The sequence below is a fragment of the Lepidochelys olivacea genome (assembly GCF_965140295.1).
Source record: "Lepidochelys olivacea isolate rLepOli2 genome assembly, chromosome: 10".
Lineage (NCBI taxonomy): Eukaryota > Metazoa > Chordata > Testudines > Cheloniidae > Lepidochelys > Lepidochelys olivacea.
Window position 1 is genome coordinate 23945999 of NC_140420.1, and position 25477 is coordinate 23971475.

General features: G+C 41.2%; 1 protein-coding gene across 2 annotated transcripts; it reads left to right on the forward strand.

Annotated features, from left to right (window-relative positions):
- Window positions 1-439: 439 nt before the first annotated feature.
- Window positions 440-25346, forward strand: TVP23A (trans-golgi network vesicle protein 23 homolog A). 2 transcript variants are annotated; one of them, XM_084641303.1, is made up of 8 exons: window positions 440-627; window positions 1690-1769; window positions 13218-13362; window positions 15089-15178; window positions 20078-20206; window positions 22668-22796; window positions 24015-24083; window positions 25089-25346. In XM_084641303.1, the coding sequence occupies exons 1-7, from the start codon at window positions 619-621 to the stop codon at window positions 24075-24077; spliced, it is 645 nt and encodes a 214-aa protein (XP_084497429.1). In that variant the 5' UTR covers window positions 440-618; the 3' UTR covers window positions 24078-24083; window positions 25089-25346. The 2 variants fall into 2 exon arrangements, with proteins under 2 accessions (XP_084497429.1, XP_084497428.1); XM_084641302.1 differs by having other exon boundaries at window positions 469-690.
- Window positions 25347-25477: the final 131 nt, after the last annotated feature.

The window sequence follows — 25477 nt, forward strand, 5'->3', positions numbered from 1 at the left end:
TCAGGTTTGCTGGCATACAGCAAACAGAAACAAATTTGAGAGCAAGAGGCTCATCTGAATTAGGTTGCTTTGTTTCTTAATTAAAAAATACTGAAGGTAAATGGAAAGCAAACAGGTAAGTGGTGCAGGCGAGGACAGTCCCTCTGTTATGGGATTGGATTTTGTACAGCACCTTGTTCAGTGCGGCAGCAGTACGGTCCCCCTGCAATATAACTAATCATCCAAAAACCCTATCCACCCTTCCCAACACATCCTCCACCAACTAGTCCAGACCCCGACCCACACCTCTAACAGCCTGGTCCCCTTTCCCTCCCGCTCTCCACGCTTAACTGCCTGATACCCTATTCACAACCCCCCCCCCCCAAAGAAAACCCCAGCCTGGTCCCCCTAACAGCCTGGCCCCCTATTAACACCCCTCCTCCACCCCCACCCACTCTAGTAGCCTGGTCCTCTCCCCGCGCCTCGGGCCGGACTCTTTTCACTGTGACACCCGGCCGCTTCTCCCCGCGCCTTAGCAACCGGGCGCGCCTGGCCAGCGAGGCCGAGCCCGCTGCCGCCCCGCCCGGTAGGTCCGTGGGGACCGCGGAGCACCCGGCTCTACTCGGCCCGGACGGCAGGATGAAGCAGGTGGGCCCTGGCGCCCAATCCTGGCGCCTCAGCAAACGGGAGGCGAGCGGGGCCTGGGTGGAGGTGCGGTGTCAGTAGGTGAATGGGAAGTGGTGGTAGGGTGGGGGGAGGTGTTGGGGGCAGAGGGAAGGGGGGGTAGGCTGGGGGGAATCGGGGTGTTGCGGGGGCAGAAGGAAGGGGGGTAGGCTGGGGGGAATTGGGGTGTTGCTGGGCAGAGGGAAGGGGGTGATAGGTGGGGGAATTGGGGTGTTGGGGGGCAGAGGGAAGGGGGTGGTAGGCTGGGGGGAATCGGGGTTTGTGGTAGGCTGGGGGGAATCGGGGTGTTGCAGGGGTAGAGGGAAGGGGGTGATAGGCGGGGGAATTGGGGTGTTGGGGGGCAGAGGGAAGGGGGTGGTAGGCTGTGGGGAATTGGGGTGTTGCTGGGCAGAGAGAAGGGGGTGATAGGCGGGGGAATTGGGGTGTTGGGGGGCAGAGGGAAGGGGGTGGTAGGCTGGGGGGAATCGGGTGATGGGGGCAGAGGGAAGGGGGTGGTAGGCTGGGGGGAATCGGGGTTTGTGGTAGGCTGGGGGGAATCGGGGTGTTGCAGGGGCAGAGGGAAGGGGGTGATAGGCGGGGGAATTGGGGTGTTGGGGGGCAGAGGGAAGGGGGTGGTAGGCTGGGGGAATCGGGGTGTTGGGGGGCAGAGGGAAGGGGGTGGTAGGCTGTGGGGAATTGGGGTGTTGCTGGGCAGAGGGAAGGGGGTGATAGGCGGGGGAATTGGGGTGTTGGGGGGCAGAGGGAAGGGGGTGGTAGGCTGGGGGGAATCGGGTGTTGGGGGGCAGAGGGAAGGGGGTGGTAGGCTGGGGGGAATCGGGGTGTTGCAGGGGCAGAGGGAAGGGGGTGGTAGGCTGGGGGGAATTGGGGTGTTGCGGGGGCAGAGGGAAGGGGGTGGTAGGCTGGGGGGAATCGGGGTGTTGCGGGGGCAGAGGGAAGGGGGTGGTAGGCTGGGGGGAGTTGGAGTGTCAGTGAGGACTTGTCTCCTTCTCCATTGATGTCTGGATGTTGGGGGGTTTCTCTCTCCAGCCGTTAGTGGATGACACTGAGGATGTGTCTCTTGACTTTGGGAATGAAGAGGAATTGGCATTAAGGAAAGCAAAAATCAGGTAAGTACTTTAGAAATTTAGTGTAAATTACATGATTATTCCCTTAAATGCCATATCTTAAAGGAGGAATCTGTGGGGAAAGCCACTGGTTATGTTGATAGACAAGCAGAACAGGAAGATACTCCTCAATGTGCATGAAAACTAGCTGTCTGCCTTTCCTCCTCACCAAACTGCCCCAGGAATTGTTCATGCCTTGAGTCAGGATTCAAGCATCGCTTTGCCCGTTCTTAAGCCTCTTCAAAATTGTATGTATCACGCAGAAAATATGCATCCTTTCTTTGCTTTGAACAGTGTGTTAGCCTTTAAAAATCCAGCTCAAATGAACATTCTCTTTTTCCATACATTTTTTTTGTATGAAATGATCTTGTTGAAAACAAAAAGTTCCTATTCAGGACACTGTTCCAGCCCAGAGGGAAGGCAGACATCATTTACTGGCACCTTCTCTTCATCTAGTTGTAAAATGCCATTTGCAGTACAATTGTCACCTAGTGGGGAGAACAGCTTGTCATACCAGATGACCAGACTTTCCTTTGTCATGTAATTTGACCTGTTCTTGTAAGTTTAGCTGTTAGGTCAATAGTTCTTTTCCAGTACTATCTGATCCATCCTTTTGGAGCAGAGTAGGTTTGTTTTCCCACAGTATCCATTCTTCATTTAGATGTCACAATATATGGATTTCAGAGTAACAGCCGTGTTAGTCTGTATTCGCAAAAAGAAAAGGAGTACTTGTGGCACCTTAGAGACTAACCAATTTATTTGAGCATAAGCTTTTGTGAGCTACAGCTCACTTCATCAGATGCATACTGTGGGAAGTGTAGAAGATCTTATTATATACACACAAAGCATGAAAAAATACCTCCTCCCACCCCACTCTCCTGCTGGTAATAGCTTATCTAAAGTGACCGCTCTCCTTACAATGTGTATGATAATCAAGTTGGGCCATTTCCAGCACAAATCCAGGTTTTCTCACCCCCCCACACACACACACAAACTCACTTTTCTGCTGTTCCACAGTCTCCTAGAGCAATGCCAAGGTTTTTATTATGCCAACAGGAATAGAGGTATACACAGTACTGATGAAATGATAACCTTGTGCTTTGATTTGTATTACCTTCCCCTCTCTTTTCCACAAACACAGCAGGTATTGGTATTGCTTATTGGCATAAATGGGAGAATGAAATTAGGGAAAGATGCAAAGTGATCAACGTGTCCTAATTCATCTACTTTCTTTAGTATTATTTCCTCAGGGATCAGCCTCTCTTCTCAATATGGCGATAAAAATCCATCTCATTTTCAAAAAATTCTGTTTTAAATTACAGAAATATGATTTCTTAAGCCATTCCCATGGAAGCTTATTTTTGTGTAAAGGAAAGAGGATGGAAAACATCAAGATCTAGTCAAACTTCAGTTTGTTGTGATTCAGATTATCAGAATGGTACGCAAGCCTCCTCCTTGATTTAACTTCCCCTTTATCTCTGCTTCATCTAGTTTGAACTCAAAATGGTGCTTATACAAATAATAATCCATAGTAGCCTGTGCATTTCTGGTTCACTGATGGTGTATCAGGCATTTCTGGGCAGTGAAATAGAGTACCTTTAAATACTGAAGGGCATTGGTGTCCCAGAAGAATGCAAGAGTAGCCAGTGTACTAAGGCTATGTCTATACTAGAGACCTTACAGCGGCACAGCTGTACCGATGCAGCTGTGCCGCTGTAAGATCTCCTTTGTAGCCACTCTGTCCCAACAGGCGTGAGCTCTCCTGCTGGCATAATTAAACCGCTCCCAACAATCATGGTAGCTATGTTGGTGGGAGAGTGTTGCCTGCTGACATAGCGCTGTCCACACTGGCGCTTGTGTTGGTGAAACTTATGTCATTCAGAGGGCTGTTTTCCCCACATCCCTGAGTGACATAAGTTATGCCGACAAAAATGCTAGTGTAGACATAACCTAATCACTTTCTTAGGCTTTCTCTCTCCTCTTTGCTATCTCTTTCTTTCTTTCTTTCTCCTCCCCCCCAAGTTAACTGTCCTATCCGCAATAGTTTAGAAATGTAGGGCTGGAAGGGATCTTGAGAAGTCATCAAGTCCAGCCTACTGCCATGGGGCAGGACCCAATCCAGTGCTTTTCAATCTATTTACCATTGTGAGCTGCAATGCAGCTTTCTGTGTGTTATGTGGGCCGCATCCACACAATATATATACTATCTGTGTGGCCCTGAGGCTGTCACATGGGCCACAGCCATGTGCTGATTAGGCCACGGGTTGAGAACCACTGCAATAAACCTAGACCAACCATGTTTGTAAAACCTCCAATGATGGTGATTCCACAACTTCCCTTGGAAGAATATGCCAGAGTTTCTTATAGTTAGCAACTTTTTCCTAATCTCTAACCTAAATCTCCCTTGCTGCAGATTAAGCCCTCTACTTCTTGTCCTACCTTCAGCGGATATGGAGAACAGCCCTTAACATGTTTGAGGAATGTTATTAGGATCCCCCTCAGTCTTTTCTCTCCTCAAGATGAAACATACCCATTTTTTTTAACCTTTGCTCACAGGTTTTCTAAACCTTTTATCATTTTTGTGGCTCTCCTCTGAAGTCCAGTTTGTTCACATCTTTCCTCAAGATTGTTGACCAGAATGGAACACAACTGAGGCCTCACTAATGCCGAGTAGAGCGGGGCAGTTATCTCTCATGTCTGACATACGACACTGCTGTTAATAAATCCCAGAATATTAGCCTTTTTTGCAGCTGTTGATCACATTGTTGATTCATATTCAATTAGTGATCCAGTATAACCCTCAGATCAGTTTCAGCAAGACTACCACCTAACTAGTTATTCCCCATTTTCTAGCTGTGCATTTGATTTTTCCTTCCTAAATGAAGTACTTGTCTTTGCAGTTGTCTTTATTGAAATTCATTTTGTTGAATTCAGACTAATTCTCCAGTTTGTCAAGGTCATTTTGAATGCGAATCTTCTCTTCCAAAGCGCTTACAACCCCTCCCAGTTTGGTGTCATTTGTTAAAATAAGCATACTCATTTGTAATGTATAGGCATACTCTCCACTCCATTATCCAATCATTAATGAAAATATTGAGTAGTACTGGATCCAGGACTGACCTCTGCAGGACTCCACTAGATATACCCTTCTGGTTTGACAGAGAACCATTGATGATTACTCTTCGAATATGGTCTTTCATCCAGTTGTGCACCCACCTTATGGTCATTTCATTTATAGTCCAGCAACTACTTTCAAAAACTAAATGTGGAGTGTTAAACAGGTCACATTTTAGTTTTTAAGGGAGAGAATTGAAAGGGCAGACTAGTGGACAGGGAAAGTGTTAGTTTGCTTTAGTTTTTGTTTTTGCTTTTCTGTTTAGCAATTTTTTTTTTTTCAGATGAGCAAGTCATGGTAGCTCAAGTTTGCTTACTTGATGGCATCAGATACCACCACAGCTCTAGGAATAGTCCAATGGTTAGCATGTTCTTCCTCTGCTGGATGCACAGCTGCAGAGTACCTCAGCAGTAGATATCAGATAGTTGAGTGGAGACTGAGGAAAAACTCTTTTCATATAATCCTGAGATTTTCATTAATAGGCAAAAGATAATTACTTTGACAATACCTCACAACTGCCCAAAAGGATACTTTCCTGTTTGAAATATTTTTGCTATACCACATTTACTACTCACTGCAGCGTTTTTTTTTTTCTGATGAAAATGTACCAGACACAAAATCAGCTTTGCCTGCTCTTACCTTGATGGAACGGACTGAATTTATTCAATTAAAAAAAAAAAAAAAAAAAAAAAGGTGGCAGCCTAGCCACTACAGACAAGATCAATTGTGCAAGACTTTGCTATAATTAACTTTAAAAAGTGCATTTGTAGGATGAGTAAATGGCCACTCTGAATGTTGTAAAGTTTTAGGAAGGTATTTTTCTCAAAATATTCTTACAAACAACTGTGGCAAATTGATTAACAATAGATTAAACACATCATATGTATAAATAAAGAAGTAGAGTCCAGATCCAACGCATATTGAAATCAGTGGAACAACTTCTACTGGCCACCGTAAAAGAAAATCTAGAAGAATTGGCTCTTAGATTGTATTTTCTAGTCTATCATTACTTATTCCAGAGGTTTTAAAATAATAATTCCTTGAAAGCTTAAAATGAAATTTTCATGGGAACAAATTATTTAACTCCATTTAAAGCAAGGTGAGTTGCTCACAAGTGCTTTAAATGCTTACAAAATGTTCCTTAATAGAAGAGCTCCTTTATTTAAAGAAAAGGGGCAGGGGATTGATTAGTCTGTTAGGTTTTCAGTACAATTCTAAGACTAGGGGCAAATAAAAATAGAGCAAGATTTGAGCCTTTCAACCTTGACATTGTTTTTAATGAAATGATTTCACTTCCTCCTTTAAACATCTGTAGCTTTTTTTATTTTACTGTTAATCTCAAATTAGACTCTTTACAGACACACTAATTCTATTTAACATTGTCTCCATTTCAATTTGATAAATAAACCTCATTTTGCATGACTTATTCAATCATGTCTTTTGACCACTGCTTGTAGGTTATACCCTTCTCCCCCAATTTCTGTTTGTCTAGTCCTAGAATGAACTCCTCAGGCAGGGACTGTGCAGGGACTTTTGTTCAAAAAGCACATAGCATAGGAGCTACACCAAATAGGCAAAAAATTTATCTGTCTTGTCTCACCATTGCATCCACATTTTTCCCAGTGTTGATGGAGGTAATTACTTCCCCTTACTAGTTCCATCTCCTCTTCACATTTACTCCTGGTTTTCTCCTCTACATTCTCTTGTGCTCACTTAAACATTTCACCCCCGGCCACATCCCAATTCCAGATGCCAGAGAGATGTGCATGAATTACACAACTTCAGTTTGGAAACAGAATTACTCAAAACAAACAGAACAATCATGTGCGTAAACCAAAGCAACTCCGTGATTTTATCCGCCTTTCTACTTACTCCCACATTTGTCATGTCAGGTTTTAAATTTATGTCCCAACCTTATGCTCTGATCTATGTGAGCAGATCACCATCAGTGGGGCTCTGTGTAGATACAAGGGTCTGCCTGCCTAGACCAAAACACAGGATTGGGGCCTTAGACTGTAAGCTATTTGAGCTAGGAAATGTATTGTCTGCAAAGAGCAATGCAAACCTAACAACACATAGCAATGATGCTATATAATCATTTTCTGAAAATGAAGTCATTTATTCATAAATCAAATACAGCAGTAAGCAATGTAAGTTTCCCCATGCCATCCAATCAATGCATTCTAGTCTCACGATACCATCTTTGAAGTGACTTGCAAAGGAAAATTTTGCTTCTTTGTAAAGAATGCCTTTGATTTGAGGTTATTTTCTGCTTGTTTCATCTTAGAAATAAAAGGAATCTGAGGTCTGTCTTGTTTTGCTGTAGTTCTTCATTAGAGGACCAAGAACATTCGGTAGCCATTAAATTAAGAGGTAGTTCTGTTAATTCTTAACGAGCTTTCAACTTCAAGGTATTTGAATTTGATTTTTAACAAGAGAAAATTTAACATTCTGAAGAGAAAATATTTCCCTTTTCAATCTGATTTCATTTCCTAGATAGGTGTCAACCTACTTTTAGTTTAGTTTTTCATTTGACTGCAGTCTTTCCTGTTTTTCTTGGAAGACTGGATCTGAATTTCTAAATAAAAAGTAAAAAAAAACAAACCACCAAAACCCTTTTGAGCTCTGCCTTAAATAAAAAAAAAGTAAATACCCATCACAAGAGTCTGAGAATTAAGTATCCCTGCTTACTATTTACTAAGGGGTTGTCTATGTTCACTTTTTACACCTATTTAACTACATTGGTACAGTTGCCTAGTATGGATGCAATTAAACCGTATCAAGGTGTAAAACATAAGTATATAATCTTTCAGTAAAGCTAATTCAATAAACGCCTTTATATCAGTATAACTATGTCCACACTAGGGAAATGCACCAAATGTAACTAAATTGATTTTTCTACCATTTTAATAAAATGGTAGAAAAATCAGTGTAGACAGGCCTTCTTTGATGGCCATTGTCCACTGAGAATTGAACTGAAATTGCCAAATTAATTTATAATCAATCATTCAGCTATAAGTCCCCGATTCTGCAGTGTGTAGTTGACTAGCAGACTAGTGCCCGTGTGGAGCCCAGTGTATGCCATACAAATGCAGGATCAGAGTGTGAGATGGTAAGTTTTGGTTACTTTTGCCTGGTACTGGCTTTGAATGTGTGAACTAGAGCTAAAGGGTCATTACATTTTAAATGTCTCCTGAACCATCCTATCTCACTTAGTTCTCTGCCTCTAATACCAAACTCTAGCAATCACCTTAGAAAAATCATGATGCTGTTTCTTTGAACTGCATATTAATATGAATTGGCTGTTTTGTTTACTAATTACATTAGCCTCTTCTGACTGTCCTTGTATGTCTAGAGGGATTTTAGGAAGGGCTGTTTCCCGTTGCAGAAATGATATTGAATTAAGTATAGATAAATGCCATTTACCTGTGAATGGATTTCGAAAGGTATACATTTCACTTTGTTCAAAAGGGACACAGGTGTTCTGGCTTAATGTTTTACCTGCTTTATAACACTTTTCTGCTTGGGAATATTCTGTTAAAAATCTTATTTAGATAGGAGGAACTAGAAACTGTCAATTGCAGCTCTGAAGCAGAAGAGTGAACAAGTCAACAAATCTATTCCCAGAGTTTTTTTTTTTTTTCTGGTGCATAAATGAGGAAGTAAATTACTGTACCAGATTAATTTAAAGATCCTTTGGCATAAACAGAAATGGACTACACTGAAATACAATAATGTGGAATTCTTTAAGCTTCTGAGAGGTTATTTTAAACAATGGGGTGCAAGTTATAATATACATACATATGCACACATTCACAAAGAAGAAGAGCCTGGAGCCCTAGCTCTGTGAGTAAGTTCTTGACTAACTAAATCCTTGTAAGGTGGTCCATGTGCTACAGGCCAACTACTTAGTCAATAGTATTTGCTATCAGCATGACTTATATATCAACTAAGATGGGTAAACACACTTCAGTCACTGTTTCCCAAGTAGAAAAATGTGTCAAAGTCATAAGCTAGTGAAGAATATGCTGAAGTCATTGAATAAAATATTACACTTTTGCTCAGCATTGTCTGATATGGCAATACAAGATTGACAGGGTTACCGTGGTGGGACCTTCAGAAAAAGCAGAAGGCCATCAGTCCGCCAAATATACAGTTTGTTTTCGTTTATCGTAATCCTACCTTCCTGTTTTTTTAGCCACAGGCTTCCATGGTGAAAAATAAACCTAACTGCCCTTTCAACTAAATATGCCACTTATCTTTGTGTTTTACATTCTGAACTTCCCACAAAGAGGAAACCAAGTGTAGGTGTTGTATATAAAAAACCACCCAATATATAAAAAAAGAGAGAGAGAGGACACATTAATTTGCGAAGAAGTCATAAAGCTGTAGAGCATGTCTCATAATCTGTAGAGAGACAGCATTTCATGGCATCATTTCCTCCTCAACATCCACTGCCTTCTTGCCAAAACTCCTGCAAATGACAGTATGTGGTGGAAAAATAAAATACATTCCTAATTTTAACAATTGTAATGGGACCTATTCTCCTGGGAAGTGAGGCAACGATTAACTTGCTTCTTTAAAAGTTGCTTAAAGCTGCTTACTGAGACCTTTGCAGGAATCTAGAAGGGACTACAGTTGTTTGAGCTATGGAGAATCAGTGACTCCCCTTCTAAAAGGGAACAGAGAATGGCTTGGGGAAGTGAAGCAAACCACAGCACTGTCTAAGGCTAAGGGAAGCCTAAATACTTGTCCCTTTTTGTATGTATCCACATTTGAAGAGATTTGCTTTGCTTGGCCCTGGAAGAGGAAGAACACTTCGTTTGTTTGTAATAAGTAACTGCCACCTGAAGAGCCTTACCCAGTTTTATGTTTCATTTTCTTGCGGGGTGCCTTTGTTAGATTAACACTAATCAGCCTCCAATAAACAGTTTTTGAGTATGGTGTAGAAATCCTTAGTCCAAAGCCAGACCCAGAATTTTCAGTACAAATAGTATATTCAATATAGAGTCATGGAGTTTAAGGCCAGAAGGGACCATCAGATCTAGTCTGCTAATGTAACACTAGCTACTAACACCACTCAGCACCTGCACACAAAACTCAACAACTGGAATTAGATCAAAGTATTACAGCCCACGGAAGACTAGACTACTATGTGCCACAGGCAGAGAACTGGAGGAACCTAAGTGCATCATTGTCTCTACGGTGGCAGGAGAATGATTGTGAGATATACCTAGCTAATCCTGGCAAGTAACCCGCAGCTGCAAAAGAAGGCAAAAATCCCCCGAGGTCACTGCCAGTCTGACCTGCAGGAAAATTCCTTCCCAGTCCCACATAGGAGGATCAGTTAGACCCTGAGCATTTGAGCAAGAACCAGCCAGCAAAGCACCTGAGAGAGAATGTTTGGTGTCATCTCAGAGCCCTGTCCCTCCCTGTCCCATCTCCAGCCGTGGTCATCCCTGCTGCTTCAACGGATGCTTCTTCCAGTGAACACCTATCCAAGTCTGAGATCAGAACATCTCTAAGTCCTGGTAGCACTATTAACACCCTAATGTCCCTCAACATTAGTACAGCTAATACATTCCAGCAACTGGTCTATTCTGGCAGCCGTTACCCACCACTTGTCTGCCTGGTTTTGCTCCATCACTAATCTTTATCAGCACAATGCACCTTTTATGTGAGGCTCTCCTTGCTACTTACGACAGCAGAGTAACAGTCACTTGCCTTTTTGGGCCATTTAATTAATGTCACAGGTCTTCCCAGACATCCTGGCAATGACTGTATAGGTCAAACGCCCTACATTTCCCCATATTGAATTGCTGTTAAAATCAGAAAGTGTGAAACGTACATTCCTCATTATTCCTACTGGAGTGAAGTTGACACACGTTACAGATCTGCAATAGCAATTCAGTACTCCCAGTTTTGACAATTTCCAATGTAATCCTGTCTTTACACAGAAGCTGCTCAGAGGAAGGGGGAAAAAAAAAAGCTTTAATCTAAAATTTCATGTGCTTAGTTGTAAACTAGAAGATGGGTTTTGGAAAGTTTGAGGTTAGTGTGGGTACAAACAGAAGAGTGATTAAATAACAACTCATCTGTTTACCTGGATTTGTTCGCAGTGTCGTTCTTGCTTTTTTAATAAAGTGAGTTTCTCTCTTCTGTGAACACTGCATTGCCAGTTGATTCTGGAGGAATGAAGTATTCTATTCTGGCTAGCACATCATAAACAATTCTTAACTAAGTCTTGACTGCAGGAACTTTGACTGGTGCGGATTAATGAGCCAGAAAAGCTTAGTTTTCAGATTCCATGGCAAGTTTGCTGGGCTGATAGGGGAAAAAATGTCAAATGATTTGATATGGAAATTAACATGGCACACCATGGTGCCATTTGAGTGTAACTCTCTGGCATAAACATATGTTAATCATATACTTTTGAAAATACTACTATCTACAAAAATGTATCCTTGCCCACTCCTCACTAAAACTTAAGCATCACATTTGGAACTCAATGAAAACTATTGCATTAAGGCTTTACACTTACTTTTTTGCAATCTTTTACTTTAGTCAGAGTTAATTCATTTAAATGTTAACATCTACAAGACTTCTAGCATGTCAGCTCATTTCTGGAAGTAATCATTTTGGATAGGACTTATTCCATAAGTTCATCTTCACCTCTGGATAATATCAAATCACCCAGCCAGGTATTTTGATCTGTTAATATTCCTGTGTCTTGCTGCTTAAGTTTTGTAAATACTTGGCTATACTAATTAATGGCACCTTTATAGGGACAATTTCAACATTTTATATGCAGGCAACATTGTGAATTTTATGTTAGAGATCCACCACTGGGTCTACTGCTCACCCTTCCTGCTACATGTCAAATTTAAATGTTGGCTATTTCTTATTCATTTAAAAAAATAACTTTATTTAGAGGATCAGTAAAGATATACAAGATGGGTTTTCAAGCTGGGGGTTGGGAAGTTATGACATGGGGGGGAGTCATGAACTATTAGCTTCCACCCCAAACCCTGCTTTGCCTCCAGCATTTATAATTGTGTTATTATATATAAAATTATAATATATATAATTTATAAGGGGCGGGGGTCACACTCAGAGGCTTGCTATATGAAAGGAGTCACCAGTACAAAAGTTTTGAGAACCACTGCTATACAGTATTTTTGCTATACCTTGCATAATAGCATTAATTATTAAAATGGGAAATTGGACTAATTATTGATTAACTATAACAAATTAGCTGCCTTATTCATAAGGTGAATTGTGTTTTTCTGGCACAGGGTGGTGATAGGTGAAGTCCTAAAATGGAAATGCCTTCAAAATTAATTGGCAAGCTAACACTGAAATCAGTATATGTGCTAATTAAATATTAGTCTGCTACCTTGCAGACGGAAGCTGTTGAGTAAGCAAGATAAAACATTCCTCAATAAAACAGCATTCGTGCTGAACAGGACAGATACAATTTCACTTTCTTTCCAAAGGGACAAGATTAGTTTAAGTGGCTGGGTTTTTGCTTATATCAGCTGAACAGGTCCAACTAACCATTGGAACTGTAAATTGGGCTCAAGGTCATACACTTCATAGCTTGTAGAGGCCAAGCTTATTGTATACACCAGGGGCTCCTTGCATTCCTCCATTCTCTCCCACAAGCTCCTTCTGTGCCACACTCCTATCCCCTTCTGTTTCAGGGTTCCCCTGAAACTCTTCCCTGCCACCCCCATTTCCACCTTCCCCCCCATGCGAGGGGCTATGTATCTCCATCCTCCATCACACCAGGGATTTTGTGTGCCCTTCTCCCTCCCCCCCATTCCTGGGTCTCTGTGTACAACCCTCTTTCCCAGGTCCTCCAAACTCCCCCGCCACCAGGAGTTCAGTCCCCGATTAACCCCACCACCTGTACCAGGGTCCCGCATTCTCCCCCTTCTGCCAGGGGCTAAGTGCACTGTCTTTCCCATACCAAAGTCTCCCTAGTCCCTCCCAGGATTCTGTGTGCCCCTGTTCTCACCAATATGCCAGGGGACTGCCTACAACAAATGATAAAGAAACTAGATTTTTTTGTTCTAAATTGGGGGAAGAAGGAATGTTTATAGGTAATAGGCAGCACTTCTTCACAGTCTTCCTTTTAGTCTTATGCTGAAACTTAGCTAGTGGGAAAAGTATGATTGGTTTGTTGAATAAGGGATCTACATCCTATCACATGCATTTAAGTAGATATCACATGTTTTTCAATAGCATTTCATGAACGTTAAGTTGCAACATTGGTAAATATTGTAATATGTTTTGTCTCTTAAGTTAGTAAGTGTTCTGGATTGTTTTTCTAGGCATCCCCTGGCTACTTTTTTTCACCTGTTTTTCCGAGTGAGCGCTATTGTTACCTACTTGCTCTGTGACTGGTTCAGCAAAAGTTTTGTTGCCTGTTTTGTCATTATTCTTCTCCTTCTGTCCTTTGACTTTTGGTCGGTTAAGGTAAGAACATTCTGAACGAATAATGAAGTTTAGAAATAGTCTGTTTATTTCTTGATTTTGATTTTTCTTAATGACAAATACAGTGAAAAATAACTGTCAGATAATCGTGTACTGCTCTTCCTTTATTAAACTTGCTGAACAGCTTTGTTTTAACTAGATGGAAGCAGCATTTACATGTTTTAGTACAAATATTAAGGAAGTTACCTCACCTATGGTAGTCTTGTTTATACTTTGCCTTTGGAATCAGGTAAGGTAGCGTTCTATGCCTTAGTGATCTTTACGTTCAATTTAAAGAGCAGAATTCATTGATGAGCTCCAAAAAGGATGATAGCTATAATACCAGGGCCTTTGAGATTGAGAAGCTGTTGATGTGGGAGGGGGAAAAATCATTAACATATTTTTTCATTTATACATTTTTTAAAAGCCTGGAGTCTAGGCACCCTGAAAGTTTAAAGAGATACCATAAATTTGTAATAACTTCAGAATATAACCCCATAGCTTTAATGCAGTTCTAAACCAGTTAATAATGGAGAAAATGCAAAGGATCAGAGAGAAGGACTAAGGCACTGATTTTACAATCAAATCTGTGTAGGTAGACTCTTGTGCCTGCATGGAACCCCCACAGAAACCAGCGGGACTCTGCATAGATACCAAGGATCACTGAAGTCCTGATCCTACAGTTTGAACTGCACAAGACAGCAATATTGCAACTAATGTGATGGGCCTTCTGAATTTGACCCCATCTTGTAGAAAAGTCTAGTGATAGTGACGGGAAAATCTGTCACTACTCACTAGTTATTTGAAAAGCAATTTTAAAATGAAGACAAACTGGCGAAAACAAACTTTTAATCTTTTTCTGCCTGGTCATGATGTCTTAGAAAGCTTTGGACTACTTTAAAAAAAAAAACAATGTATTTAAATTTTTGGTCAAAGAGATAAAACTTGATCTATATGTTAAGTCTAGGATTTTTTTTTTTTTTGGTCTGGGCAAGAAAAGAAGTCTAGAAGTGAGAAAAAGTTACCTGAGCTATAAAGTCTGTGGATGTCCCTACCTACATATGTGGCTTTCCATTTTACTTCAAAAGTTACTGAATAAACATTGTTCCTGTATTATACTAAATTTAGATTATATTTTGATTTTGGGGAGGGCCTTTGGATGCATTAAAATGGGCAATTGAATATATATGTTAACCTTGCATTCAAAGATAGTCTTAGAATGAAGGGAAAAGGGAGAGAAATGGAACAAGGACTGGTATGTTAGTTTATAGATGCATGTTGATATAATGAAACAATTGTACAGTAATGATTCATATGTAAAAATTAGTGCCTAACTTGTTTGTGAATCTTTGTTACTTGCTTGTTTCTAATGAATGTTCCTGTTTCCTGTCTGTTCTATATCCTTTTGGATTTTCCCCCTCACATTCACAATGTGACTAGGTGTGCCCCAGATGAACTTAACTAGCTGAATAACTCCTCTTGTAATTGACTTGGGAGAAACATTTTTCCACTGAAATAAAATTGCATTGCATTAATGCTTATATTAGAACCGTATTATAAGGCTCAATAGTTCATTGAGCTGTCACCACACACCCCTAAAACATTTGGCATAACTCTCAAAACTTTAACAGTTGACAAAAAGGATCTAGTCTTTCAGAGTCATGTTCATGAATTTAAAAAAAAATTACCTAGTTGATTTATGGAAATAACTGACTAACTCTGTCTCTAGAATGTAACTGGAAGACTCTTAGTTGGCTTACGTTGGTGGAACCAGATTGATGAAGATGGAAAAAGCCACTGGGTTTTTGAAGCAAAAAAGGTACTTTTAAAGTAAGAACTATAGTAAAACATTATCCATGTTACAATGTATAATGATAAACAGCTGATAAGTAGCAATGATACACTATTAAGTGTAGGTTTCAGAGTAACAGCCGTGTTAGTCTGTATTCGCAAAAAGAAAGGAGTACTTGTGGCACCTTAGAGACTAACCAATTTATTTGAACATGAGCTTTCGTGAGCTACAGAGCTGTAGCTCACGAAAGCTTATGCTCAAATAAATTGGTTATTCTCTAATGTGCCACAAGTACTCCTTTTCTTTTTACTATTAAGTGTAGTTAGTTCTGGAATTTTAATGTTGTGTAAAGGATATTTTTATCCAGATTTTACAGCTCTTGGGGTAAATTTACAGAGCAATATTAAAGGAATTGAGAGCACATTTGAGGGTTTTTTCATAGCACTAAACTTTTGTTGTGCTACAGTTTCAACACTTGGACCTTGGTGACAACAACAGGACCTGGTTTTATGACATAATTTATATAATCTTATTGCTTGTAGATTTACAATTTCTATTTCCTGGAGAGAGAACATCATGTGATAGCTGTTTGCCCACTCCTGTTACTGATGGCAGTTCTGTACTTAAGCTCAAGAACTGTGCTGGAAATGAAGGTTACCTATCTATAACCAGAGTTCTTTGAGATGGACTCTGCATATTAACATTCCTGGGTGAAGCTCAGACAGTGGAATCTTTTCATAGCAGTGCTCATTAGAGTGCTCAAGTATCCCTCCTACCTCTTCCCCTTGCATTCCTGAATGTACGAGGGCAAGGTTATAAAAAGGCATATGGTACCTTTTGCTACTTCAGTTCCTTTCACCACTTCCTCAGACTCAAGATTCTATTAAGATTCCAAGGAAGAGGAGAAAGTGGGTGGGGAGTGTCCATCTCGAAGGACAGGTAAGTAAGAGGATACTCAAAGAAATGAAGGTTACTATTCCATTTATGGAGTACTGCTTGCCAAACTATCTTATAAGTGGGAAGGTGGGACTCAGAGTGCTAACTGAAGCCAAGGCCAGATAGCAGTGTTTTGTAAATGTATGTATAGAGCTCCAAGTAGCAGCCTTACAGAAATGCAATTGGAACATGGCTAAGGCATGTTATGGAAGTAGTGTGTAACCTATCTCCAACAAGAGATAGAATGGATGCTTTCCTCAGTTTGACAAATGTGAAAGTTGGATACCACCTTGGGCATGAATCTAGGATTAGAACAGAGCATCATCTTATTCTTGTGAGAAAGAGTGAATGGAAGATCAGCCAGAAAGAGCACGTAGTTCATTCATTTGCCTAGCTGCTGATCTGGCTACTGTGAAAGCCATTTTAATATATAGAAGGAACAGAGAACAGGCTGCTGTAGGTTGACAGGGAGGCTTCATTAGCTGCATAAAGACTAAATTGGGATCCCATGCTGGTACTGGTGGATACAATTCAAGTCTCTTCATAATTATCTTTCTAGGCCTGATGGGTAGCTTTAGCTGCTACGTGAACTTTTGAGGATCTAGAAAGACCTGAAAGCTTTCATTGAGGCAATTATTCAAGAACAGACTTAAGTGGTGTCAGCGGTAGTGTTTAGCTGTTTTGATGTGGCGGGGGGAAGAAGTGTCTGGGGATATCTGCAACAACTCATCCAACCTTCTCTTCTCTCGTGGACAGATCTGAGAATAACTAGCAGGAGCCTTCCTCTTATTCCAACCGTAGAGGCATTTGGGCTTCCATAGTAAAGGTTTTTGCGGTACGGATGGACAGTGTAGAAACAACTGTCCAGCTCTGGAATAATCTTCAGATCTGAAGTGATCTTCAGAACTGGGGATGACTCTTAGGCAGGGATTTACCCTGACCTGAAACGTTAGTCTTTGATTTAGAAACTGATGTTTTGATCCAGATCCGAGAGAATAGGATTTGGCTCTGCTAACAGGAGTTGCCTTGTCTTGCACTGTGTTTCTCGGAACCAAAGTACACCAATATCAAGATTTTTCAGAGTTCAGCATCGACTGTCTGAGCATTTAAAGTTTAGATCAGGTGATCTGCCCTGGGACAGAGATCAGAACCTTATGTATAGCATTTTTCATCTTCTCACTCTCCAAGGTGTCAGAAGCTGACACTGGCCTTTTCACCTTAGATGCAGGACCCGTTGGATGAGTATGATCCAGGAGGTTTTGTAGTCAGAGCTGCTTAAGCAATAAGGTTTGCAGCCTCTTCTGGTGCCCCTTGTGTAGTTTTGGAGAGTGACCCTCTCTGCAGGCCAAGTATAAATGCTCTACGATAGGCATCATATTCCAGGAACAGTGCTGGACAAAAGCACACCTTATGAAGTCACATCTCTTAGTTTTCAGATCTGCCATGAAACTGGAATTGAAGTCTCAACTAAGAACAAAGAATAAAAAACTAAGTTTAACACTATACTAAGCTAAGGCACTGCATTTTTTTTAGAGAATGATTTGGGTGTGATGGATCCAGAGAGATTCATGTCAGGTTACTGCCCTGTTGGAAGAAACTGAAGTGGTAGAGGGCACCCTGCCCCCTTTACAATAGACTCGACTTCAAACATTCTGGAATGCCAAGGAGTGCATGAGTGTTCTAACTGAGACTGCTATGAGAAGGTTCCGGTCTGCTGCACCCACTGGTGTATCCCCAGAGTGGGAATATGCTGAGGACATGCTATAAATTTTCCTAGCAAGCTCCTGGGGTAAAGATTCATCAGTGTTTCCAACTTGGATGCTATAACTTTTCTGACCATACTGGATTTAAGTTCTATAAAAAAGCCACACTCTTTGTTTACAACACCTATGCACTGAATCTTTACTTTGCAAATAGTGGAAGGCTTGCTCTAGATAAACCATTGCCTCCCTTTTTGTGCTTCACTCTAGCTCTTCATACATTCTGGATATTTCCACTTTCACTCAAGACAACTCAGCATTTTTGTAGATTGAAAACAATCCTCTTTGTGCATACGAGAACATGTTAAAGTCAAATTAGTACTTTAACTAGCGGTAGTGTCTGAGTTACCTCTTCAGGAGTCAGCTCAGACATGGCTCTGCAGTTACCAAGTTAAACAGTAATCTTGAAGGATTCCCTTCATATTTAACAGAGAATGAAGTCTGCGTGGTGCTAGGCAGCACCTTCACTGTAAAATGTATCAAACATTTAATAGTAAGTTGTGCAAATAAAGTGAAATCTGTCATTGTTATACACAATTTAATAATGGAAGACCTGGCTTGCATTTCATGATTTCTAAATTGTAGAATGTTGCAAACTTGAAACATATAGGATGCCAGTTTATTCTAGATGGCTTTCCAGATAGTTATGTCATTGCTCATTTGCAATGGAACATTTTACTCAGCATATGGTATGTCTAGAGTAGACCAGTGGTCTCCAACCTTTTTACGCACAAGATCACTTTTTGAATTTAAGGGCAACCCAGGATCTACCCCATCCCTTCCCCGAAGCCCCCCCACCTCCCTCCATTGCTTGCTGTCCCCCACCCTCACTCACTTGCACCGGGCTGGGGCAGGGGGTTGGGGTTTGGGAGGGGGTGTGGGCTCTGGGCTGGGGCCAAGGAGTTCACAGTGTGGGAGGGGCTCCGGGCTGAGCCTGGGACAGGGGGTTGGGGTGAGGGGTGCAAATGCTCTGGGAGAGAGTTTGAGTGCAGGAGGGGGCTCCAGGCTGGGGCAGAGTGTTGGGTGCAGGAGGGGTTATGGGGTGCTGGCTCTGGGAGGCGGGGAATTAGGACTGGGACAGAGGGGTTGGGGTACAGGAGGGTGTAGTGGGTGCTGGCTTGGGGAGGAGGCTCACAGCTGAGGTGTGGCCTTCTGCTGGACAGCGTTTACCTCAGGCTGCTCCTGGTCGGCAGCGCAGTGAGGCTAAGGCAGGCTCCCTGCCTGCCTCAACCCCATGCCGCTCCCAAAAGGGGCCAACGCGTGCCTGTGGCCCCTGGGAGGAGCGGGGGGGGGCATGTGGCTCCACACACTGCCCCTCTTCAGGCACCACCCCCGCAGCTCCCATTGGCCAGGAACAGGGAACTGTGGCCAATGGGAGCTGCAGGGGCAGTACTTGCAGGCAGGAGCAGCGCGCAGAGACCCCTGTCCCCCACGAGGCAGTGCTGGCTGCTTCCGGGAGCCGGGGCAGACAGGGAGCCTGCCTTAGCGGCAGCCCCACTACCCCCCACAGAGATTGCGATTGACTGGGAGAGTCTCTAGTATTGACCAGGCGATCGCGATCGACCGGTTGGTGACCATTGGAGTAGACTGATCTGTGCTCCTAGTTTTTTCCAAAATCCAAGGTGAGGTTAAATATGAGCCAAAATGACACTGATTTTTGAGAATTAAGAGGCAGTTCGGGTCACAATTTGCTCCTAAAATATTATTATCCTGCCTGTTAAACAGTGTAGTGTGCAGGACATATTCATTCTAGGGTACTTCATAATTCTGTATCATTTAAATAAAATCAACTGAGTTTTACCAGTTAGTATGTTTCCTTTCATATTGTTGAAGATAAACTTGGATTTTAATGGCTGTTTCATGCAGAATATAAAAGTCTAAAATGCTTGGTGGTTCAACTAGTTACCCAGCATACCTATGGTACTAAGTAGAGTTCAGGGCATGACCAATTTTTGTCTGTGTAAATAAAATTAATACTGTATTTAGAAGCTATATATAGTTCTCCCATGCTGCAATGATTTCAATTAAGGGAATGCCAGTCTAAGGAAGCATACAGCCAGGCAATAGGAAATAAATTATTTCCAGTAGCTAAGCTACAGCTGATATTATATAAAACATAACAGAAACAGGAACATATAAATGCATATAAATTACCTGTGAAAGGAATGTCTCAATCCTTAAGTACTGTTAGGATATTTTGGTAACTAAAACTAAATGTTTTTCTTTCCAGGTATCTGCAAGCATAGCTGGCTCAACTGAAGTTGAAGCTCGAATCTTTTGGCTTGGACTAATTATCTGTCCAGTTATTTGGACAGTGTTCTTTTTTAGCACTTTGTTTTCCTTGAAGTTGAAATGGCTGGTAAGCATGGGGTAACTCCATATGAGCTGTGCGTGATAGGTGCAGTGAAGGGGAAAGGAGCAGAAAAACAAGACTATTAAAAATACAGTTTTAAGTTAGATTCCATAGAAAGTAAGAATTTAAGTTAGAAGATTACAGTGACAGCTTCAAGAAGTTGTAGAGCAGGCTTCAGTTCCCAAACTGAAGTTAATCCCTTAGGCCTGGCACAGACTTTATAATTCCTTACTCTCCACCCCTCACTAGGTTCTGGTCAATCAGCCCTCTTCTCCTGAGTCAAATGTTTCTGCTGGCAGGCACCACTGCAGCTTCAGTTCAGAAAACTCCACCTATACAATACCCCAAACTAAAAAACTATTAGTTCCAGAGAAACAGAAAAGGAGAAACCATTCTGCAGTTGGGTTTTACTTTTGCATGTCTCTTGGAACTTGGATAATATTTGTACTAACATCCTCTAATCCTTTCACCACCCAGCCTCCTGGTCTCCATGACTTGCAACAGACCACTCTGTCACACTGCATCATTTAATATTTTGGCAGGCCTTACTGGAAATAAGCAGTTGCTGCTTGTTGTCAGTACCACCATATTGGCTTTTCTAGGGCTGTAATGTAACAAGTCATATAGCAGGACTCATATGTGTAAAGATGAACATTTTAAAGATATTGAAATCGCTTGCATTGGTGGTGGGCAACTTGCAGCCTGCATGTAGCCCATCAGGGTAATCTGATTGCAGGCTGTGAGACATTTTGCTGACATTGACCGTCTGCAGGCACAGCCCTCGGCAGCTCCCAGTGGCCGCGGTTCACCATTCAGATTACCCTGATGGGCCGCATGCGGCCCTCAGGTTGCCGACCACTGGTGTATAGCATATGCTTGAAATGAGGCCTTTTAAACTTGTTCCAAAATAAGATACTGTTTTCTAGAAAATGTTTGATACTTTCTTTGGAGGAGAGTACTACCAATAATATTAATTTTATTAAGTTCATTAGACAATTAGATGAAGTGCAAAGTACTATACTTAGGAAGGAAAAATCAAATTCACAGCTACAAAATGGGGAATAACCAGCAAGGTAGTAGTACTGGTGAGAAGAAACTGGGTGTTACAGTGGATCACATGTTGAATATGAATTGACAGTACAATGCAGCTGAGAAAAAGATTAATATTCTGGGGTGCATTAACAGGAGTGTCATATATAAAACACAGGAGGCAACTGCCCCACTCTGTTTGGCACTGGTCAGGCCTCAGCTAGAGTACTGTGCCCAGTACTTGGCGCCACACTTTAGGAAAGGCTTGGACAAACTGGAGAGAGTCCAGAGGAGAGGTTTTATCGTTTTTTGGTTATCACCATTTAATCACCAAATAAGCACCATTTTTCCCAGGCATTTTGGAAAAAGTAACCATGTAACTTTTCTAAATTGTTTAGAAAAACCTGATCCCTGAGGAATGGTTAAAAAAAAAATGGGCACGTTTAGTCTTGAGAGAAGACGACAGAGGGGGAAACCTGTTATGTCTTCAGATTTGTTAAGGGCTGTTATAAAGAGGACAGTGATCAATTGTTCTCCATGTCCACTGAAGGTAGGACAAGAAATAATGGGCTTAATCTGCAGCAAGGGAGATTTAGATTAAATATTAGGAAAAAAACTTTGATTATAGAGATAGTTAAGGTCTGAACAAGGCTTCCAAGAGGTTGGGAATCCACATCATTGAAGGTTTTTAAGAACAGGTTAGACAAGCATCTGTCAGGGATGGTTTAGATATAGTTGGTTCTGTCTCAGTGTAGGGGGCTGGACTTGATAAACTCTGGAGGTCCTCCAGCAGTCCTACATTTCTATGATTTTGAAAGCTGCTAAAGCTGCCCTATTAGAAAATGTTTACCAAATCGTTTTGTGGTACTAAAATTATGCTTTCTGCAAATGTTGGCACATCTTCTAAACTGTACTCTTAAGTCTTTCATAAATTTGCAAATTATTATAGAACCTCCTTTGTAGGTAAAATTTGTGGCATTCCAGGTTAAATTAAAATAAAGGTCTTGTAAATAGCGGGTAGTGAGAATTTGGCTATGAATGTCTTAAAATGAAGGGAACATGATTTCATGTAGGTGTAAAGAGTTATTCTTTTGAGTCAGACTTTTGTATTATAGTTGGGCACAAAGCACTGACAAAATGGGTCAAGCTGGAAGGAGTGAGACCAGAGCTGGGGGAAAAATTGATTTCCACCCTTGAAATGTAAAGTGAGACTTCCCAAAAAAAGGCTCTTCTGTCGGTGGGTAGGGAGGAGTGTTACTGGTTATTTATGCTTCCTAAAATGCAAGTTTTAATTTATTATTTGAAGGTAAATTCCTTTTGATACTACTTACATTAATCAGCATTATCAATTTTTCCACACTAAGCTGTTGATTGTCTATAGCCTCATACAGAGACAAGTTGGGTGAGGTAATACCTTTTATTGGGCCAACTTCTGCAGGCTCTTGTCATAGCTGGAATCTCCCTTCAAGCTGCTAACTTATATGGATACATCCACTGTAAATTAGGAGGGAAAAAAAGCATCAGCAAAGTAACTTCAAGGTTTTTGTCACAGCAGATGTTTCAGAGGGTAAGTATTAAGGTTCGTTATTATTCTCAGTAGTCACATCATGTATGTGTTTTCCACAGCAGCTTTTAAGGAATTGGGCATTATGCTGATTTACACTTTGATAAACATGATTGAGGAATGCCAGGTTGTGCTTTATAGTGAGTTGTGTTCATCACATATACATCTACGTGGACCTACAGATTTTCTGTGCACGAATAATATCAGTGCACAAGTCTGTCAACACTTTTAAAGTCTCAGACTAGTAGTCCCTCTTTCTGAAATGCAAAATTAATGTTTAATCTGAAAAACCAGTTTGGGAATTGTATGGTCTAACTGCTGCACTGCAAAAGAGTAAGTGTGACCTGAGCAGAGAAGCCAGAAGGACCCATTGACAAGGACTGCTTTGCAATAAATGAAGAAGTTTGTTGAAAAGTGGCCTGTAATTAGGGCCTATAAAATTGTCCTGGTATTTGTTTGAGTTCTATTCATGGTTTGGGGTATGGTACAAGAAAATATCTTCCTGCTGCTACTACACTTTTATGGATGTGGATGGCAATGACCAACAAATCAATTTCTACTTTCCCAAAAGGTGCAGAATTGAGTAGCTTAAGAAAATAAGCACCATTTTTTCCAATGCGTTGTGGAAAAAGTGACCATGTAACTTTTCTAAATTGTCTTGTTTGCATGTATGACGTATAAAAGAATTAGACAATGTGTTTTATAACAAACCCATTCTGTGCTCTTGTATTACCTCCTTGGAGTAGTTAAGATTAAGATTTTGTAAAGTACTTTAGAGGTGTCAGCAAAAATGATTGCAGTAGATGTTCTAGATCAGGGATCTCAAACTCAAATCACCACGAGGGCCACATGAGGAATAGTATGTTGGCCCAAGGGCCGCATCACTGACCTCCCGCACCCACGCTGCCATCGGCCCCGCTCCCACTCCACCCTTTCCATGAGCCCCCGCCTCTTCCTGCCCCTGCCCCGCCTCTTCTTCACCTCCTCCCTTGGTGGCAGGAAGTGCCTGCAAGTAGGCAGAGGAGTGGGGACACGGTGCACTGAGGGGGGAAGGAGCCTGGCGGGCTGCAGGAAATAACTCCGGGGGTTTGGGGAGCTTGGCGGGCCACAGGAAATAACTCCATGGGCCGTGTGTTTGAGACCCCTGCTCTAGATACTAATGCTGGAGCAGAATTAGGTTAGTAGAACATCATCTTTAGCTTTCATGTGTTCATTCCGCAGGAGAGACAAGAAGAAATTCAGGGTATGGATGTCCTGAAGGATATGGAAATACATAACCACTAGGTGACTGTAAGTTGAGGACTGATATTAGAAAAATGGATAAGCAATAAAACACTTATTAAGTAACACTATTCTAGAGCATCAACCCTGTCTGAACAAGAGTAAAGAATTGCTTGATCAAAACATGTCAAACTCAGATTTTTAGTGACAGAGTTCCTTTGTTGCGGTTATAAGCTAACACCTTAAGATAAAAAGGCAAATGTGTTTTAAGTAAAAATTGAAATTTTTGTTCCTAAACAGGCCAAAGACTAGCTTTATATCCTACCATGAAAATTTCTTGCTTCTGTTTGAGAAGTTAATACAGAGTTTGTTTGTTAATGATTGGGGTCATTTTAATCATTAAGACAAAAGCCTCTGGAGGATTCCTGATCTTTGGGTGTTTCTAATACTCGGTTCTATGATATTCATACTATATAGATCAGGCAGCATAATTTCAGAAGTGTAATAAAAAAAGACAACTGCAATTTTCCTACAGTATATGCTTCTCATTTCTCAGAGTTTGGGATGTGTAACCATTGGACAAGTCAGAAGACTTGTTAACACTCAGGATGAGAATACCCTTCTTGAGTGAGTGCAGAGCAGAGTAGTTAGCCATCCCTTTTTTCTTTCCTCCCTCTGGCTAATTTCTCGCATGAAGGAGTGGGGTCTGGAATCAGAGATTGAGATGAGGAGAGCAGAGGAAAGGCACATTTGAGAAGGATTTCTGGCAACACAGCACTTTATTACTTGGTGAATTAAACTCCTACAAATAAATTAAACCTGAACACTGACTTATTTCCTTGCTATAAATCAAGTAGGCAGCAAGCTCCTTCAAGTCAACTCATTCTGTTATGCAGCTACACAGTCAAGTTTATATTGATTTAAATTTGAAAGCAAATGCAATTAATTTTCCTGTGACACTTGCCCTCTAATTTCTTGTATTACAAACAAGGAAACTAACGTTAACTTGTCTAAGTAAAAAAAATGGTTAGTAATTTGTTCCCAGTAGGCTGTAACATATTTTTCTTTTCCTAGACACTGATCACTAAAGAGGAGACAATCCTAAATTTAAGTGACTGCACTCTAAATATGGAACTCTACTAATCAAAGAAAAAGATGTCGAAGTGATCTTATCCAATGAAACACAGCATGGAAATGCACACTACAATTAATCCTCAAATGAAGGAGGCTTGAAATATATACTAATATTTAAAAAAGACTCAGGTAAATGTTCCAGTGAAAATATGTATTTAATGTATAAGAGTTTCTGAATAAAGTCTATATGTGAACGTCTTTGGAGATTAATTTCACTAATGACATATGCAAGTTTTCAGGTATCACAAAATACTTTAGATTTAGATTTAACTTCTGATGCACTAAGTGACTTATTTCTATAAACTTAAAATAAAGTTTTGAGACATCAG

What these genes read in the sequence shown, in the direction of transcription:
- TVP23A (XM_084641302.1), top strand. Translation starts at nt 619, where the DNA reads ATGAAGCAGGTGGGCCCTGGCGCCCAATCCTGGCGCCTCAGCAAACGG. An exon ending in TTAAGGAAAGCAAAAATCAG is followed by an intron (nt 1,770 to 13,217) that starts GTAAGTACTTTA and finishes TTGTTTTTCTAG; the next exon opens with GCATCCCCTGGCTACTTTTT. An exon ending in CCTTGAAGTTGAAATGGCTG is followed by an intron (nt 20,207 to 22,667) that starts GTAAGCATGGGG and finishes CAACTTCTGCAG; the next exon opens with GCTCTTGTCATAGCTGGAAT.